Raw genomic sequence first — 14,024 nt, 5'->3', positions numbered from 1 at the left:
TGCCTCCGAACTCGCTGGGCTGCTAAGGGTATCGTACCTGTGGTGTCACCTGTGACTGAGTGAGGTGAATGCATTTCTGAGTGTCCTAAAAATGATGTGTCCACTATTTTGTCTGTTTTAAATGTAAGCACTCAACATTAAAAATAAAGATTTGTTATATACTGCCACCATCAGGGTTCCTTATGGCATTTATCGTTTCTACTGGCTGTCTCTTAACCACTTGTCCTTGTCATCAGTACAGCTTGACTCATCTATTGATCACAAAATGAGTTTAGTTCCCATCTCTGTCAAAAAGGAAGCTGGTATAAAGTTCTTGCTCAAAGTGATGGTACCACAAAGTCCATGTGGTCACTTATGAATCTATAATCACAACACAGGATTACAAGGTAAGTACCAAATGTGTTGCTGCTTAACTGTATAGATTTTTTTTGGTTTGTTTTTTTACAACCACTGAAAGCTAAGCCTGCTTTTTTTGATGCTGTTATTCCAAGAACAGAGTCTGAAAGCACCTTTAAGAGAGATCTGGAAAGTACTGTTGGCAAATGGGATATGTAATAGGAACTAATCTTAATATCTGGTGCTGTAAAATGCAGCAAGGCTCAGACCACTCACCAAGAAAACATACAAACCAACTATTTTCCAGTAAAACACTTCAAGCATACTAAGAGAAATCAATTTATTATATTTTCATTATAAGACTTTAAGATCATCTTCACTATTTTACAAATAATTTTTAAAAATGGTCCTTTTACAAGCAAAGATTCTAGAATTCAAAATATATTCCCAAATTAATTTAACACATACTTTGCAAAAAACTTAATCTAAACTAATTGCCAGTAGTTTATACAACCATATTTATCTTAACAGGTAATCTGAATTCTGGTCATCATTTAAATGGAGCTCTGTTTCTTTACTGCAAGAAAATCTCTAGTTAGTGCTGGTGACTTAACTTTTGGGTGCACTTCTTTTTAAAAGATTCCTGCTTTGTAAACAAAACATCATTATCAGAAGTGACTGACTAAATGAAGAAAGCAAGGATGCCTCATGGTTATCCTAGAATTCTTTGTCTTAAACTGATACAGAGATGCCATGTAGGAAGGAAAAAGATAAACAAACCACAGCAAGGCTTCTGTGAAAAGGAAAAAAAGAATAGGCCCAAGTAAAACTTATTCTTGAGAAATGCTGACTGTCCCTTAAAATTTAAAATATTTGAGCTGTTCTAAAATGCAGTAGGTAATAGGAAAGAACAAGTACTGTTGTTGTGCCCTTCAACTGCTGTGTACATATTGCAGTTTTTACCTACAAAACACTCAGCAATAAGCTTCCACCCACATCTCAGGTATAACAATCAGATTAGGCAAGGGTAAAGGCAGAGCTTCCTTGAGGGTCAAACTGATCTGAAACTTATGCTCTAATTAGAACTGGATCAGGTAGCAGTGAGCTGCAACTGGTACCCTGGACAAGCTGCCGGCTTCAGCAGCTGTGCTGCAAAGCTGGCATCAAACAGGAAAAGTCCAGTTTGTGTTTTGTTGGGTGTGTTTTTTGAATAAGCAGCTCATCCAAATGAACTTGCCAGCCCTTCCTCCTGTGCACTGGCTCCACATTTCACAAGCAAACTGAGCAGCTGTGTGTGACATAAGCTCTGTTAGTGACACAGCTTACAGCTCCCATGGCACGAGACCACAATGAAGCTCATTCTCAGTACATCCTGCTCCTAAGGCTGGTATTTTGAGCAGTGTTTAACTATGTAGTGCATTCTTTCATTTAGGCTATGCATGGATGTGTTTGTTTTGTGCATCAAGCCTCTAGCATGTGTACCTGTTCACTGCTCCAACTGTTTCCATCTTAGGACACTAAACCCTCCCTTAGGCTTAACAGCACAGTCCCACTGAGCCCAAGCTGTTGTCAAGTGGCTCTTTGTTCCCAGGTATCAGTCTCTACACTCTGCTTCCACAGGGCAGAGTTTGCCCTGTCTTATAGAAAGCCTCTGATTAACCAAGGGGTAGCAATAATCCAGAGGTACAAGGATAGATGTGGCTGTGAGTCATCTTCTAGAGCACAACCTGCTCACTTGTGAGCCTGAGGATCCTCAGAGCATCCAATCAGCCTCTGGGTTGGACTTTCTGAACGTGAAAGGAGTTGGGGTGCAATTTAATGTTATGGTTGAGTGGAGGTAATAGGTTGCTCACAACTAAAAGGAATCATTGTTCCTCCTTCCCTCCCTCAGCCAACTCTCATTCTAACCACATTATTTCTTCCTCTCAGTTTACAAAATTTCAGCCAAAAAAAAAAAATTACCCTGATCACCAGGGTAATTTCTTGCTACTTGACTTTAATCAGATTCCTGTATGAGCAGATCAGTCAGTCTCATCTTGGGGTAAGTGTAAGCACAAAGAGAAAGACAATGTAACAAGAGCAGACCTGGAAGGAGGAACAGGGCCAAAGCCTGGCAGGTCTGGCTCAAGCTAATTCATAGTCCAAAGTCTGACAGCCAGGTTTACCGCAGAATGTTTCACTGAGTACCTAGTTTTGGGATCCAGTCTTTAGGTTAACTGAGAGGCGGTATGTGAATATATATATATATATATATATACCTGCGTAACTACATTCTAACAGGAACAGTGTCTAAATAGGGATATGAAAAGCACTTCTAATTGGTATAGTCAACAGTCTGCCAGACAAAAGCCCGGGAATTGCTCTTGAGAAGCTCTGAATTGTAATGTCTGGACTTCAGATGTGAATTTGAGTGACATTCACAGCAGCAGAAAGCTGCTAGGGTTAGTTTTCATACAAAAACGTGTCTGTAGTACAAAGCCAGACCTTGGTACATTAAAAACCCCACAGATACCTTGCCTCTGACTTGGTGATCTTTGGAATATGTTCACATAGGAGGTAATTCTGGTTACACTGATTTCAGTAGACTCAGGATTCCTTCTGAGTGTGTAGGCAAAGAAATACTTTAGTAAGGCCTGTTCCTAGCCTATAAATAAAACACATTTTCAAACAATAAAATCTTGAAACATGGAAGCACCACAAAGGAGCTGTAGTTTCAGAACAGTGCATCACCTATTCTGTCTAAACCCATTATTGCTGTGCAATAATTATGCACACAGGTACTCCCACTTAAGTTAGTTCAACATGTGTGTTGTATTGCAAAGATGGGTCACAATATATGCCTTTTATAACAAAAGAAACACCCACCTACCACCTTAGATTCCAATATGTACACTTATCAAAAGAACTATTAATATAGTAGGATATTGTTTATTCTACAGACTATTAGATAATTTTACTGTTTCCCAACTACACTGTAATAAACTAATGCTGCTGCTCTATTTTGACAAGAAAAAAAATTAAGGCCCCAAAAGCTAAATTATAAAGACCCAGAAGTGTGTGTTCTAAAGAGACTGCTCATTGTCAAGCATTTATATTACCACTTGCAGTGGAAACCAGATACCATTTTAACAAGTTCTTCTAAAGAAGAGGTGGCAAAAGGGAAAGAAGATAAAGACAACACTTCACAGTGTCACTTTTACCTGAAAGAACAAGTCAGAAATGCAAGAGAAGGTCAGCATTACCATGAATCCAAATAAATCTTTTAAAGAAATTCAGCAATCTGAAAAGCTACGTGGGTATAGAGCACTTAAAAACCAGTAAGAAATCATCATGGATTTGGGGTGGGAGGTTTGAAGAAACCAATCTTCCTGCAGTATCGGACAATAAATGGCACAGAAACTATAGTAATGCTGATTCGGACTGGAGCAAACAATTTATGAATAGCGTACGCCAACACAAACGTGCTTGTGCCAGCAGCCATTTTAGATTGCACCGATGATTCACTGAACCCAAGTTTGAAGAGAACTGCAGTCATATCCACACCACTGGGGAAAAAGAAAACAAGATTTTTAGTTTATTTTAAGGTTGCACACTAAAGAATATAAATTAAAAGTGCTATTTTTTTCAGAGAATTTAATATGGCATGCTTCCAACTCTGGAATTTATGTTTAGATATTGTTAAATATTAAAAGCAATTAATTATTTCAGCGGTAGCAACTCAAGTTACTTTTGTAGCAACAACACAGGCAATATTTTCAGATCCACTTTTTTTTTCTTAAACTGACAAGTTCCCTGTGAAGTCAAATACGTTCTTAGTTTTACAATTGTATAGCTGCAGCATGTGCAGGGACAACACTCTCAGAGAAAAGAATTTATTTCTCTACTTTTGAATTTAAAAACAAACTTACAAGTTTGTGAATTTGTGTTGGAAATTAATTTTCCCAAAATTTACAATAAGGTCTATTCTGTGTCTTGATGAAATTTATCACATAGATATAGATCAACCTAAAGCAAATAAGGTACCTTTTGTTAGGCTTAACGTGTTCTAACAGAGGAGTACAAGCTGTTAAAATGATGAGTATCTTACCTAGAACCTAGCAAGTGAAGGAGGTACTACAAACTCAAATAAGTGTTATCCACCAGACTCATTAATACTTTCATTCTCTATAAACATAGCAGTTTTCCTCACGGTTCCTATGTTTGGAGTAATTTTCCAAGAGAAGCTGTTACTGAAACTCTTCCCCCTTCACTGGCCAGTATAGTGTCTTGTGACTGGGAACCAAACCGTACTTGAAGAAAAAAATGTCATTCTCACCCTGTGCCACGATGTAGTCAACAAGAGAAACCGGGCATTCACATATTCCCACTGGAGTTCAACAGTGAGCAGCAGGGAATGTTTTGAGAAACCATGTGTTTCCCTGTATCCTCAACTGAGATACCTCATCCCCTACAGACAGAACTGTTGCATTCCCACCAGAAGCCACACATACAATTTCTTTTAAAATCTTGTTCTAGTGGCTGTCACCTTCTGCAGTTTCAACTGCAGAAACTGAGTTCAACACCCAGAAAAATAAATTTATCTCTAAGCTCCAGCACTTTTGTATGGCTGTATCTGTACGGACCATGCTACTGCTTGAGAACAAAAGATATCTCTGCAGAACAAAAATTCTCTCATCTGCCTTGTTACTCTTGTGCAGCCTCTGCTGTTTTCACCTGCTCACCATGGACTGTGAACCTATGCAAAAAGATCGTGTACCTCTACTTTCAAGCCTGATAGGAGATTAATTCTATTTATGCATCTGTCTAGACTAAAAATTCAAAAGATTACTGTGTATGGATCACGCAGGCATAGAGTACATCTTCTTCCAGAAATAAGCATAATGGTAAAATATTTTTCTTGGCTAAACCATTAACTAGAGGCTACAGACAACTGTACAAACCTCACCTTGACACAACCAGGTAGAAGATTCCTAGAGATACTAATGAAATTCCAACATGGAATGAAACCCCTACAGCACCATATTCTTTAAAAACTTGTTTCAGCTGCTGGGTTTTGTTGAGTTTCTTGTTTTCACCACTGGGACCTGTGGCCGCCTTTTCGGGTGATACACCTGCATCCTAAAAGAGAAAAGAAATGTATTTATTAGCATTAAGCACATATCATATTCTAGTCAGTTGAACCAACGTGAAATAATCAAAGAAGTGGCTTGTACATGGTGCTGTTTTGAATGCTTTGGGAAAGACAGTAACATGCTTTTGCTCTTTTACATCAGATGCCTGTGGCAGAGCCCATGCCAGCTCCCCGTTCCCATTCACATGAGTTCGGTGCAAGTTCTTACACAATGCAAGTTTCATAATTCAAAAGTGTTATCGTAGTCCCAGTCTTCCATTTGATCCAAATGTGTGCCAAGGCACACCCACACTGTTGCTTGAGAGATGAGACTGAGATGCCACACAGATCTTTGCTAACACCCACTGCTCAGCTTTACACAGTGAATTCTTGTAACAGCTTTTTGTTCAAGATTAAGCAGCTGATGGCACTGGAAGCCTACATGATACCAGACTGATGCTGGCTTACTAACAACTTACTCATAGAATAGGTTCAACATTTCAGTTCCTATAAATCACCCCCTGTAGAAAGGAAGAACCGGGGAATTGCTGCTGTTGTCATGGTGTAGACAGCAGCTACACAGATACACCAGTGCTGGCAGAAATAGCCCAACTTCGCTGAAAATATTTGTCACAGTAAAATTTACTGACAGGTTTTATATCTGGGTAAATTCAAAGTGCAGAACTTCATACTAAAATATACTCCAGAGCAATCTGATAGTGCAATGAAGGTAAAGAAGGTGCATTAAGATTTAAAGCTTATAGTGAATTTTTCATCCAAACAAAAATGATCATTGTCTATTTAAGGAGCAAACATGACGATTTTCTTCAGACGGCTGCCAGGAAAACAGGAGCTGATGATGCACAGGGATACATAAGCCTCAGAAGAACTCTGGCTCTTCAGCCACACTTGCGAGATGGATCATAAGGACTGAAAAACACCTTGTTTGTGTTTTGCAAGCACAACTCCATTCACTCACACTCTCAGGCACACATCAGGCAATTTCTGAATGGTATAGAAGCAAGATGTTAACAAAGCACCACTTCAGCAGACATTATGTAGACTACCCAGTACAGTCACATCCAGAATAACATACAACTTGGCAAAGAAAAGTACTTATTTTCCATATAATTCTGCTACAATATTTCTGCTAGAAAGCAAATTTTATTCACATCATTTATGCGAGGATTCAGCTTCTGGATGAACTAAGGCATGAAACCAAATCTGAAACATGTTGTGCTCTGTAAAGAGGTTAAAGAAATTAACCTGAAAAATAAGCTATAGAAATTAAACCGTAAATGAGGCTTTGTATGGAAAGCCCTCATTCAACATCGTGGCACACACGGGTGTAAAGCAGGTCCCTGTCTCCTGCAGAAACCCAGCACATGGATGATTTGCTCATGTACTGCAGTGCAAACACCAGTTGGGTATAAAGCCTTCATTTGCTTTTTCCCCGAGTTAATTCAAATTAAAACCAAAACACCAAGGAATGATACTTCACAAAAATTTTTCCTTCCCAACTCCAAAATATGAACAGAACGTTGAAAGCACAGGGACACACACAATTAACCGGAGGCGGTTGGTATTTTATCTCGCCCAGAGCCGGGCCGGGCGCTGCTCCCTGCAACACCCACCTGGGATCCTCTGTGTCTGTGTGAATCCCTAAAACCCCTTTTTGTATTCCTGACTCACCTGAAGTGCTAAATCCCGCAGCCCATAGAGAAAACACCCCCCCCCCCCCCAAACACACACAGCACAGGATGTGAAAACACCCCCAAAAGGTGGAAAACGCTCCCAGGCCAGGATAACTTGTGCTTTAATCTACGATCCGCTCCCCAGCTGTCTGAAAGGAGGTTGGAGCATGGAGGGTGTTGGTCTTTTCTCCTGAGTAGCAAGTGACAGGATAAGAGATATCAGGAGAAAATTCTTCATGGAAAGGGCTGTCAGGCACTGGAACAGGCTGCTCAGGGCAGTGGAGTCACCATCCCTGGAGGGGTTTAAAAGGCGTGTAGACCAGGTTCTTAGGGACATGGTTATGAGGTTATGGTTGGACTCGATTCTGAGGGTCTCTTCCAACTGAAGTGATTCTATGATTCTAAATACGTGTTTCAAAATAGGATTTGCCAGAGCGAAAAGAGAAAAGCAGAGCTCCGAATGCATTCAAATGAGCTGCTTTGTGCCATGAATTCTTTGCCATTTGCACAACTGCCTTAGCTGCCTGTCTGCTCCTGCTCCCAGCCCCGAGGAGCACGTTTTGCTGAGAAAGCATTTTAAAAGGCGCGTAGACGAGGTTCTTAGGGACTTGGTTCAGTGCTAGAGTTAAGTTATGGCTGGACTCTATTACCCTGAGGGTCTCTTCCAACCGAAATGACTCTGTGATCTCCCTGCAGAGCCGGGCCCTGCGGCCGCGCTTCCCCCTCACACAGCGCAGCGCTCAGAGCGGGGCGCCCAGGCCCCCTCTCCCCGCTCACCTACCTTGGCAGAGCTGCCGGCGGCGGATCGCAGCGTTACCGGGGGCAGCGGCGGGCGGAGGCCGACGCGGGCGAGGCGGGAACCGCCGCCCCAGGCGCAGAGCAGCGCGGGCGGGCGCAGCCGCACCAGCCCGTACATAGCAACGGCAACCGCGCTGCGCGCCGAGCGGGGCGGGCGGCCAGGCCTGACGAGCCGAGCACCCACCCCGCCGGGCGGGGTCAATTGTGAATTATGTTTATGGAAAGCCGCCTCTTCCTTGCTGTGAAATTTTAAAGCTGTGTTTATCTATCTTGCGTTTTGAAAAAAATGTATCTAGCTATGTCACATTTATTTACATCTGGAATGTTGTGTCCAGTTGTGGCCCCTCAGTTCCAGCAGGACAGGGAACTGCTGGAGAGAGTCCAGCGCAGCCACCAAGATGCTGCAGGGAGTGGAGCATCTCCCGTGTGAGGAAAGGCTGAGGGAGCTGGGGCTCTGGAGCTGGACAAGAGGAGGCTGAGGGGGGACCTCATTCATGGTTATAAATATATAAAGGATGAGTGTCAGGAGGATGGAGCCAGGCTCTTCTGGTGACAACCAGTGACAGGACAAGGGGCAATGGGTACAAACTGGAACACAGGAGGTTCCACTTAAATTTGAGAAGAAACTTATTCCCAGTAAGGGTGGCAGAGCCTGGCCCAGGCTGCCCAGGGGGGTTGTGGAGTCTCCTTCTGTGCAGACATTCCGACCCGCCTGGACACCTTCCTGTGTAACCTCATCTGGGTGTTCCTGCTCCATGGGGGGGGTTGCACTGGATGAGCTTTCCAGGTCTCTTCCAACCCCTGACATTTTGTGATTCTGTGATTTACTTTGCTCTCAGGATGCTTTTGAGTTGCTCCGTTTATGAAACAGGGACATACAACTTTAAGTGCTATAAAAGATGTTGCAAAAGCTGGAGTATTTACTAAAGGCTTAGAATCTCAACATGTCTGAAAGGTAATGGCAGTAGTGATAGAATCGTATCATCATTTTGGTTGGATGACACACTTCAGATCATAGAGTCCAGCCATAACCTACGTCTGGCACTGAACCATGTCCCTAAGACCTTCGTCTCTACATCTTTTAAACCCCTCCAGGGATGGTGACTGCACCATTTCCATGAGCAGCCTGTTCCTGCTTCACAACCCTTGCCGTGAAGAAATGTTTCCTAATATCCCATCTCAGCCTTCCCTGGTGCATTTTGAGGCCATTTCCTTTCATGCTGTTGCTTGCTACGTGGGAGAAGAGAACAACACCCTCCATGCTACAGCCCCCTTTCAGGTGGTTGCAGAGATCAGAAGGTCTCCCCTCAGCCTCCTCCAGGCTGAACCCCCCAGATCTCTCAGCTTCTCCCTTCACACTTGTGCTCCAGCTCCCTCACCAGCCTCATCACCCTTCTCTGAACTCTCTCCAGCATCTCAAGGTCTTTCTTGTCATGAGCGGCCCAAAATGACCCCAAGATTTGAGGTGTGACCTCACCAGAACCACGTACAGGGGGATGGTCACTGCCCGAGTCCTGCTGGCCACACTATTGCTGACAGGAGCCAGGGTGTTGATGTACTTGATGATCACTATCAATGTGGCTTCCTGATTGTAAAATTACAGGTTTCTTCACTTGGCTGCTAAAGAGCTTTGTTTGTATCTCTGAAGATTCTCCTCACATGATGCAGTTGGACCAGCAGCAATAACTGGATGGTTATTATTACAGAAAACCATCCAGCACCCTTCTAGAGGGAGCTGTGGGAGCGTGACCCCAGCAGCTTTTTGGTGTGGCTTTCCAGGTAGCCCCCTAAGGAGGACAACTGCCTTTTCAGTGCCCTCGACTTTATTTATGCTTGTGAATGTGGAGGGGAGGCAGTGTCTGTAGTTTTTCAGGGTACTCCCCAGGTCTCCATGCACATCAAAGTGGAGCGCTGCTGCAGTTCTGCATGGGGTCACACTGCTGGCAGTTTATTTAATTACTGACTTTATCTCGAAGAGCTCTGGTAATTTGCCAAGAGTTCATGGTACATGGCAGAGTGCCAACAGAGAGCTTTTCCAGTTCCCAAAGCACCTCTGAGACCACAAGAAGCCTTCCAGCAAACACGGCAAAGGTCTTGCATTTGTAACCTTGTTTCTATATTAGAACTGTCACAGGAAAAGTAAGAATTAAAAATACCATTAAAGTATAACACTGCTGTGGGAGAATTGTGGATGTTGGGAAGGGTATTCTTGGCAGGTGAATCCCAGTGCCATGGGCAGCTCCATTTCAACCAGTAAGGCTTTGGTTGATGGGAAAGATCTGTCCATATTGGGTAATTTTCAGGATCAATGCATAACTGTGGTGATTTCAACCGCTCAACGTTAATGCTGCTGAACACGGTTTAATATCTGCAGGCTGATTGCTGCCCTGCAAAATGCCGAGGCTTTTCGTAACTGCGGTCGCTGCAGTTTTCCAAATTGGTGGCTCCTTGCCATCGCCAACAAGGCTGCTCCCTGTAAGGGGAGGGTAAATATTGCATAACTGTATCAATCTACTGAAAGAATGCATCTGAACACTAAGCTCTGGCAATAAAATACTTATCTTTTCCTAGTTGCTAAGCCTTTTCCTCTTCAGGCATGTTGTTTTTACAGTGATGTAAATGGACAGGGCTGAGGACAATAGGAGAACTGTGTCCGATCAACAGGAGGTTTTCCCTCCGGAAGAGCTTGCAGTGGAGGAGCACAAGCTGGAGCTGCAGAGGACAACGCTGGTACAGTGCTGGGACAGCACACTGGGTGGCTCCTGTGAAGTGCCATGTGCCACAGAACAGATGGGTTTCAAGGAGCATCTTGGAGGAAAAGAGGGAGAGAGCTTTGCATTCATTAAAACAGAGTCTGTTCTGGGCATAACAAACAGCGCTGCCAGTTCTAGGGTTTTACACTTCCTTTAGTTCTTACCTCTCTCTGAATGCTTTGTAGAAGAAGAGTTTCTCAGAACACAGTTTCCTGTATTTATTATGTTTGTGTATTTATTATGTTTATTACTGCTCCAAAGCAATTTGCTAGTGTGTTTTCTGTAACTATTTATACACCAGCACCACCTGAGTACACAGATGACATTAACACGGCAATGCTCTAATTGTTGCACACTACAATTTTGACATTTTTTTCCTTACATAACACTTTCTCTTCCATAATTTGACCCTTTAAAGTAAAAATATTTCTTGTTTTTGCAGTGCTGTAGGAACAGTGACAGAACCATAGTAAGCTATAAAATGCAGTTTTTGTAACTAGAAATTCATATTGCAGAATTATTCAATCTGTGGTTTACCAACATTGCCCTTGATGCTTGTGGGAACCTGCGAAGAGCTAGTTCAGGAGTTAAGTTCATTTGTAAGGATAAATCTGATTAGGAATGCAGTAACAGTTTACTTTTAATAATGTCTTAGTCACACTGCAATAATGTTTTGATCATGAAGAAATCTTAGAAGTCTTCTAAGTTTTAAAAATTGCATGAGAGCAAATTCACTACACGTTTTTCAAATAACTTAATCTACAAATAATTTGGGGATCATGAGTGTGATAGTTCCAAAATATAATGACTTCTAATGGACAAGTAGGAATTGGTTCCTGTGTGAGAGTGGGAGGCAATTGCCTATGCGTGATGGAAGCTGTATCACTTAGTATTATAACAAATGTAGTAATGCCATGTACATAAATATAATGAGAGAAGCTGGGAACTGATCATGAACCTCATTCACAAAAGCAGCTAAGGTAATTTTTTTATATTATAGTAAATTAAGGGCATGACATGTGAACTAGAGTTTTAAGTGACCCAGTTATTTCGTACATTGGCTTTTTCACATCATGTTCCAAGGTTGCTTAAATTAAGAAGGTGAGATATGGGTAGTTGATAAGATGAACATGAATTAAAATATCAGGAAAAGAGTATCAGGAAATTTTATTTCCTTGAAATTAAAAATTATGTGCAATGAATAACACAGTGACCGTTTATTATTTGAGGAATCCATATGCAGTTTATAAACTAGTCCATCACTAGTACCTTGAGACGTTATCACGTACGCATTCACAGTTTGAAAGACAGGCTTTAACATTTAACTTAAGTCACCTTTTTTGGTATCCAGCAAAGTTTCCATTCCTCATGTCTGTGAAGAAGTTACCATCTTCTACCCTTAGACTGATATTTATTTTGCAGTGAAATGCAAACAATTCATTCAGGTACCTGAGGCTTGGCATTTGGATAAGATTTCAGCTGGCTATTTAATTTGTCATTCAGTGCAACCCACTCTGAGGAGTCGGATTTAGACCTGTCCCTCTGGAGAAAAAAGGACAAAAGGACTATCCAACTTTTAAACCAGATGAAGTCAGCTAGCCCATCGAAAGTGCAGTGTCTTGTGCCGATTAATGTAACACAGACAGGGATGCAAAATGATCCTGTTTACTGATTTTTAGTTGGTGTCTGCTACTATTAAAATGGGTAAAGTGGTGTTTTGTGAAGTGAAAAATTGTGAGACCAAGTTTGGAAGCTGAATGTTTAACCTGCTTTGCCTTCTCAAGCTGTTTAACACCTCTTCTGGTTCCTATGGGCATTCAAATCTGCACAGACTTCTTCAGATTTATTTTTTTGATTTGTCTCACTGCAGTACTGGTCATATTTTAGCCTCATGAGAACTTAGGGAAAATTAGACAAGAAATGTGTTTTTGTGTATGTTATTCTAAATGTTCAGCAATTTCAAATTGTTTTCACAAATAAAAAAAGCAGTTGTCCTCTTCCCCTTGAGGCTTAAAAGCTATGTAAATAGCTGATAACAGGCTGTTGTAGCAGCCCATGACTCAGATTCTCAAGTGCAGATTTTCCTGCCCTTTGCTCCATCCCAGCATTGCTATAAAGCAAATTGTCAGCCTATTTAGACAAAACAAGTAACAGTCAAGGCCAGATTCCCTCTTTTCCACCTCTCACCTCATAATGCTGTAATGAGATTCTGGCCAAACAACTCAGCGCAGTGCAATATTCAACCTGCAGTGTGCTCGGAAAAGGCTGATGTGAATTACTAAACACAGTCATTAGCCCCTGTTTGTATGAGCTGACTGGAAATTGTTCCCGCATCTTTCAGCTGGTTGTGCTGCTGCGCTGGGACACGTGGCGCAGCCGGGCTGGACTCAATGCGTGCAAGTGAGTTTACATTGCAGCTTCTGAATATACATCTTTAGATTGCTGAAGAGGCCCTGTTGTTACTGGCCATAAGGGAAGAAACGTCCCGTGAAGTTCCTTAGAAGCATGGATCTAAGCTCCAGAGGCAGCCCGCAGGAGCAGCGCGACAAAAGAGCCTTTTGCAGGTCCCTGTGCTTGTGCCTGATCTCTGTTCTTGCATCAGAAGAACTGCACCAATAAATTTCCTGAGACCAGAAGAGGAGCGGATGCAGGAGGAGAACGTGCCTTTATTTGGTGTCTTCTCTGCCTCTTTGTTTTCAGCCAGAATTTGAGATACACCCAACATTGTAACTGCTTTGAATGACCAAACCTTAAATGATAACATTATTACTTGCATTAGTACAATCATTTAATAGACGGGAGTGGCTTACAATATGGGCCTATAGCTAGGGAGCATTGTAGATTACAAACCTCAGGTATAAGCAGCCTTTCCTTTCTAATAATCCCTAACGATGGGGAATATTCTTTTAAATCATCTAGCCTATCACTTATAAAAGGTTTAGGTCATATTTTCAAGTGTGATTTGGTAAAGTAGGACCACGATAAATACAGTAATTCTGTGTAGGGTTGCTAGCTTTGAGATCTTACAAAATAAGGAGCCTCTTCATGGACTCTGGACATGCGATAATCTTGTTACTGGCTGTATTACTGTGTCATGTTACTGTACCTGGTCCTGATCTTGCATTATAGTGGTGTTTGTTATACGTTCTCAGTAGGAGAAAAGAGCTGCGATGATGAGGAACAATTCATACAGACGCAGACAGAGATGCACAGGCACGGAGTTCTTGTTAGCAGCGAGAGCAGAGCCAGGCAGAGCTGAGCTTTTATTAACACTTCTCAATTTATAGGTTTACAGATACAGACCTGGACCAAGAGGTTAGACAGGATGTTTTT

At 42.1% G+C, this 14,024-nt stretch overlaps 1 protein-coding gene across 1 annotated transcript; it reads right to left on the bottom strand.

Annotated features, from left to right (window-relative positions):
* Positions 1-668: 668 nt before the first annotated feature.
* FAM210B (family with sequence similarity 210 member B) lies at positions 669-8,085 on the bottom strand. Its single transcript, XM_080354461.1, has 3 exons — positions 7,922-8,085; positions 5,282-5,454; positions 669-3,881 (listed from the first exon to the last, which is right to left on the bottom strand). The coding sequence occupies exons 1-3, from the start codon at positions 8,054-8,056 to the stop codon at positions 3,665-3,667; spliced, it is 525 nt and encodes a 174-aa protein (XP_080210587.1). The 5' UTR covers positions 8,057-8,085; the 3' UTR covers positions 669-3,664.
* Between the last annotated feature and the right edge of the window lie 5,939 nt (positions 8,086-14,024).

This window comes from Nesoenas mayeri (assembly GCF_963082525.1).
Source record: "Nesoenas mayeri genome assembly, chromosome: 16".
NCBI lineage: Eukaryota > Metazoa > Chordata > Aves > Columbiformes > Columbidae > Nesoenas > Nesoenas mayeri.
Note: the sequence above shows the minus strand (reverse complement) of the source record. Positions and strands in the feature narration are given on the sequence as shown.

Excerpts from the sequence above, each read along its gene's own strand:
- FAM210B (XM_080354461.1), bottom strand. The coding sequence starts at position 8,056 with ATGTACGGGCTGGTGCGGCTGCGCCCGCCCGCGCTGCTCTGCGCCTGG. Across the intron at positions 5,455-7,921 it reads CCGCCGGCAGCTCTGCCAAG|GATGCAGGTGTATCACCCGA; the intron begins GTAGGTGAGCGG and ends TTTCTCTTTTAG. Across the intron at positions 3,882-5,281 it reads TTCTACCTGGTTGTGTCAAG|TGGTGTGGATATGACTGCAG; the intron begins GTGAGGTTTGTA and ends CTTTTTCCCCAG.